The sequence below is a fragment of the Phaseolus vulgaris genome, chromosome 9 (genome assembly GCF_051622355.1).
Source record: "Phaseolus vulgaris cultivar YP4 chromosome 9, ASM5162235v1, whole genome shotgun sequence".
Lineage (NCBI taxonomy): Eukaryota > Viridiplantae > Streptophyta > Magnoliopsida > Fabales > Fabaceae > Phaseolus > Phaseolus vulgaris.
This window is the reverse complement of record NC_143506.1, coordinates 34,158,536-34,164,818: the sequence shown is the minus strand read 5'-3', so window position 1 is coordinate 34,164,818 and position 6,283 is coordinate 34,158,536. Positions and strand designations below refer to the sequence as shown.

The 6,283-nt window shown below is 30.7% G+C and overlaps 1 protein-coding gene across 1 annotated transcript; it reads left to right on the top strand.

Annotated features, from left to right (window-relative positions):
- The first annotated feature begins 1,348 nt into the window (after positions 1-1,348).
- Positions 1,349-5,382, top strand: LOC137822811 (potassium transporter 5-like). The gene is made up of 9 exons (XM_090295900.1): positions 1,349-1,587; positions 1,669-1,894; positions 1,983-2,231; positions 2,341-2,382; positions 2,987-3,247; positions 3,323-3,375; positions 3,489-3,603; positions 3,717-3,971; positions 4,130-5,382. Exons 1-9 carry the CDS (start codon positions 1,390-1,392, stop codon positions 5,143-5,145), a joined length of 2,415 nt encoding a protein of 804 aa, XP_090152026.1. The 5' UTR covers positions 1,349-1,389; the 3' UTR covers positions 5,146-5,382.
- The last annotated feature ends 901 nt before the right edge of the window (positions 5,383-6,283 follow it).

Below are 6,283 nucleotides of genomic sequence, written 5' to 3'. Positions count from 1 at the left end.
TTAGTTTGAAAAGTTAAAATTCTAAACTTATACGATAATATTATGATTTGATATGATTTTCACCTTATTCCCAGTGGAAAGAAGCCATTCACAGTTCTTGAAGGTGTCAGTGGAATCATCAAACCTTTTAGCCTAAAAGGTAAGAGGGTGAAGTTGATCTTTATGGAATTGGTATGTAGGATTGTTGAGAAACTAAATTAAACTATTTTTTCTCAACATAATTTTGTTTTGGATTATGCAGAATGACACTTCTTTTCAAGCTCGGAAAAGACCACATTATTGTTGGTACTAACTGGAAAACTTGGCAAAGATCTAAAAGTAAGGATGTATAAGTTTTACTTTTGTTTCAATAACTGCTCAGATGAATAAGAATCATTTAAGGTTTATGATTGGTTCTACTTTATTACTGATGAATTGTATTATATTAATAATTTTTTAATTTATAAAATAATTTTTAATTTAACCAAATAATAATTAATTAGTTTAGTCTTTAAAATTAATTTTATTTAATAATTTTATTGTAATGATATGCAATAATCATATTCCAGTACATGAAAAATTTTGTAATCAAGAAAGACAATGACTTTCTTTGGATATTTATCATTAATGCTAATGGTCCCGTTGGATTCCCGTGAATACTATTTGGTCAAATAGAAAAATGAGAACTAAGATTTTTTTACTTCCAAAGATTGAAAAACGTTAATTTGCGATAGAGAAATTAAAAAAAAAGCTAAATAAATTCACATAATACTATTAAAAAAAGTCAAAAATATTCAGCTGGTGAGTTATTAATATTCAGCTTTTAGATTTGATGTCATATATTCGTGCCTTTGTTTTTACATTATTATACCCTCTCGTCAAACTAAATAGTAAAAGAATTCACAATGATGTTTAATTTTAATAAAGATATTTTTTTAAAACAACTTCTATAATTAATATTTTTTAAACACAAATTGTTTTTGAAGATAATTAAAACATGAACTATAAATTTATATTTTAATATTTTAATTCATCATAAATTTATATATTTCTATATTTCTTAAATATTATACATCCTTATATTTTTATTTTTATTGTATTTTTTTATCATAAATTTATATTTCAAAAAATATGCTAATATCACAACCATTGCAATCTTGGTAAGATGATTTTTTGTTTGTTTGTAAAGATTCTTACGCGCATAAAGTAATATAGTAAGATTGTACAAATATATAATAATCTAATTTGAAACGTTTAGTCTTATTTAGTATCTGAGGTAATAAATTTTTATCTTAAAAGGCAAGTGTCTAAACTTATACGTAATATTATAATTTTATAAACTTATTCTATCTGACTTCTGTTTATAAAGCAAAGGAAGAGAAGAATATCGAAGAGAAGGTGAGTGTGAACATGTCTGGAGCAGAAGGAGAAGCGTACGGAAAGAAGATGAAGGAGGAGGAGGTGGCGGCGGAGAGTGGTGGAAGAGCAGATGCAGAGAGGAAGATGAAGCTGAAAGAGCGAAAGGTATCATGGTCAAAACTGAGGCGAGTAGATTCTCTAAATTTAGAGGCTGGAAGAGTTTCAATGGTTGCTCAAAATTCTTACGAGGTATAATCTGAGTTGATATAGAAAATGTGATATGAATGAATAGATTTAGTGATTTATACATTATTGGTGGGGTTTGAACAGATGGGTTGGAGGACAACCCTATGCTTAGCATTTCAAAGCATAGGGGTTGTGTATGGTGATATTGGTACATCACCCCTTTACGTCTTTTCCAGCATCTTCACCAATGGAATCATCAAGCATGAGGATGATATTCTTGGTGTCTTGTCCCTCATCATCTACACCATCACTCTCCTACCTTTTCTCAAATACGTCTTCATCGTACTCTGGGCCAACGATAATGGCAACGGTACGTACCATTCTTCATCTTCTTCTAAACATATGAATTAGTTATAATGAGATTTGAGATGTTTGTTGATGATCCCAACACAACACAGGTGGAGCTTTTGCACTGTATTCGTTGATATGTAGACATATGAAGATGAGTTTGATTCCAAATGAACAACCAGAGGACAGGGAGCTTTCTAACTACAGACTTGAAACGCCATCCAGTCAAGTAAAATGGGTCCACAAATTGAAGCAGAAGCTTGAAGGCAGTCTTGTTTCACGAGTTGGGCTTCTCTTTCTTGCCATTATGGGAACTTCAATGGTCATAGGAGACGGAATTCTTACTCCATCAATCTCAGGTTCCTCCATTTCTTGTATCAAAATTTTTACAAATTAATGTCACAACACATTTACCACACAATTAAGCTCCTCTCATATTATATATTATATTGCTTGGTATACGTGCAGTACTTTCAGCAGTAAGTGGGATCAGTAAATCCTTAGGTCAAGGTTAGTCATCCATGCCTTCACATTATTCCTTTTCATCTCAACCTTATTAATATTATTATTGGTTTTAATGTTATTAATATTGTAAATATTGTTAATATGGTTAATGTTATTATTAGATATACATTAATAGATAAAATCTGTGAGTAATACTAATGCTGAATTTATTCAGAATTCATATTTGTGGGTAATCATTTATAGATAATAATGTTGAATATAGAGTGTGATCCGTGGATAATTTTTTTTATAGGGTTCTTTCTCTTGTTTGCTAAACTTCTGGATGTAAAATTTCTAGACTAGAAGCATTAATAATGCCTTGTAACTAATTACATCTTCATATCATAGAAGTTGAATACAATTAAAGGATTCAAACACTAATCAGAATAGGTAGCATTACTTGCATTAGCTCTTATTTATGTTCTATTTTTCACCTGAATTAGTATGAAAATTTGCTCATAGTCATGTATATGATTATTTAAAACGATAGTATTTTTGTGTGTCCAGATATTCCACATTATTGTAATCCATAGAGTTTTCAGGATTTGATTTCGTTTTCATGCAATTTCTTTCTATGTATATATCTCAACTTGTATTTTTATTTCTTCAGATGCTGTTGTGGGAATTACAATAGCAATTTTGGTAATCTTATTTTCCGCACAACGATTTGGTACCGATAAAGTGGGAATCGTATTCGCTCCAATAATTTTGGTGTGGTTTTTTTTCATCGGTGGAATTGGGCTTTACAATTTATTCAAATATGATATCAGAGTATTACGTGCCTTTTATCCAAAATATATATTTGATTATTTCAAACGAAATGGCAAGGATGGATGGTTATCGCTTGGTGGAGTCTTTCTCTGCATAACAGGTGATTAGATTAGCATCTCTTCTTAATCTTTCTTCATTAAATTATATCAAATAACAAAGATACATGTAATTTTAGGATCTGAAGCCTTGTTTGCTGACTTGGGTCACTTTGATGTAAGATCCATTCAAGTAAGTAAATATATTTATTCTTGTGCTCAATTTCTTCACATAAATTGTTTCCATATGTAATTGATTGAATAATTGCACTTAAATTGATGGTGCAATATAATAATGTGTTGCAGATTAGCTTTTCTTGCATTACATATCCAACAATAGTGGTTGCATACATCGGTCAAGCAGCATATCTACGAAAGTTCCCTCAGAATGTGGCTAATACTTTCTATGCCTGTGTTCCACGTAAATTGTTTATTTTTAAAACTCCATATTTTAGTAACGCATTGTTAATAAACGCAGTTAATCTATTAATTTTTCTTATGAGTGAATTATAATTGTGAATATATAACATGCAGATCCCTTGTATTGGCCAACATTTGTTGTGGCTGTTATTGCTTCCATTATAGCTAGCCAAGCAATGATTTCAGGAGCATTCTCCATTATATCTCAGGCCCTAAGTCTAGGTTGTTTCCCAAGAGTTAATGTGGTGCACACTTCCGTCAAACATAAGGGTCAGGTTTATATTTCTGAGATGAACTACATGTTCATGTTCGCATGTATTTTGGTTTGTATTGTCTTCAAGACCACAGAGAATATTAGTCATGCATATGGTAACTATTCATGCTAGTTCTTCTTCATATATATGTTATTATATATATTTATATCTAAATCAATCACATCAAGAGTTATATATAACTTTTATGGTTGTCAAAGTATCATTTTTTGAAGTAATATTTACCTATATGCATGTTTGTTTGAATATGTGTAGGGATTGCAGTGATTGGTGATATGATGATCACAACAACTCTAGTTTCACTCATAATGCTTGTTATATGGAAAAAGACTCTCTGGCGTGTGGCTTTGTTCTTCTTCGGATTTGGTTTCATTGAGATAGTTTATTTCTCATCCCAACTAACCAAATTCACAAGAGGAGGGTATCTTCCAACTTTATTAGCTATGTTCTTGACTATGGTGATGGGAATCTGGCATTATGTGCACAAAGAAAGATACATGTTTGAATTGAAAAACAAGATATCGAATACGTATTTGAATGAAGTTGCAAACAACCCAGACGTAAGACGAGTGCCAGGAATCGGACTCATGTATTCTGAGCTGGTGCAAGGCATTCCTCCCATATTCTCACACCTCATAGGTAGCATTCCATCCATCCACTCAATTGTTGTGTTTGTGTCCATTAAGGCTATACCGGTGAGCAGTGTTGCATCAGAGGAGAGGTTCTTATTTCGACAAGTGGAGCCAAGAGAGTACAGAGTATTTCGGTGTGTTGTGAGGCATGGTTACAATGACGTGCTTGGGGATCCTGTGGAGTTTGAGTCACAATTGATACAAAGTTTGAAGGCATACGTTCAAGAACATAACTACTCTACGACGGAGGTGGAGGTAAGTGAAAATGCAACTGAACAAGCAACTGTTGTTGAGAGTAGTGACAAGAGGGAAGCACATCAATCGTCCGACAAAATAATCCAAAATCAATCAACATCGCCCTCATCCAACTCCATTCGGTCATTGGGAGGGAATGTCGCCAATTCACCCATCCATGGAGTTGAAGAGGAACTCAAATTCATAGACAGAGCATTGGAGAAAGGCGTAGTGTATATGCTGGCAGAAGCAGAGGTTTTGGCTCACCCAAACTCCTCCATCTTCAATAAGATTGTTGTAAATTATGTGTACAGTTTCTTTCGAAAGAACTTTAGACAAGGTCAAAATTCCATGGCAATCCCACGCAAAAGACTTCTCAAGGTGGGAATGACATACGAAATATGACACATCATTCTTGTCATGTCACTCCCTAACCATAATGGTAAAAACTCTCATAAACCATGAGTATGTTGTAATAGTTTGTTTTAACTGTGTATTAACTTTTAAACAATTATGTGTGTTTTAATTTTAAATTATGTATCAAATTTTGAATTTCTGTGTTTTAATTTTCAATATGTATCAACTTTTGAAAAAATTTGTGTGTTTTAATTTTCAATGCAATGAAGGGATGTTTATAACTTTATATAGTATTTTATTTTTTATTATGAAAATATATTATGTTTAGTTTAATTATCAAAACAAATTATGAAAAGTGGTGGCTAAATTCCATTGGAAAATTCAAAAAATCAATTCTACTTAGAATCCGTTTTAAATAATTCTGAATGTATAATGCTGTTAAAAAAAATGAAGACAAACCAGTTCCTCAAACCAGTTCTCTGTTTCCTCAAACTCTCGTTCGTTTTGGACACTCGTTCGGTGCAATGCGGGACGGACACCAGTTCCTTTTAAATGTACCCGACTAACACTAACAATTATCTATTATATATCCTTAAAAAATAATATTATTAAAAATAAAAATAAAATATAAGAGAATCAATTTAAATCAATAATGCAATTATGAAAATTTATACTTCAATAATTCAAATTAACAGTAATTATGAATATTATATATTATAAAAAAATAATTAACTCAAACTTACACAAAAATATATATATACCATAATTCATTATTAAAATATATTTAATGACAAAGGTAAATTTGTAAACTTAAATTTTACACTTTTAAAATAATTTCTAAATTTTCATCTAAGTAAATAATATACAAATAACGTCTTCTAAATGAAACTATATAAATATCTTAAATGAAATTTCATATATTAAATTGTGTATACTAAGTCACTGTCCACTCGGTTCAAAATAATCTAAAACATATATATTAAATCATTCTAAACATATTTTAAATCATATGAATAAACTTAAAAGTAAAATTATTTTTTACCCCTTAATATAAGAAAGAAGTGGTATTAAATTATTTTAAAATAAGAGTATTACTTTTAAAAGATGTTCCTTCCCAAAGAAAACTTTTTTTAACTACTTTACGGTTTAACAAGTCAATCCATTGTTTGGAAATGTCTTCGAATGC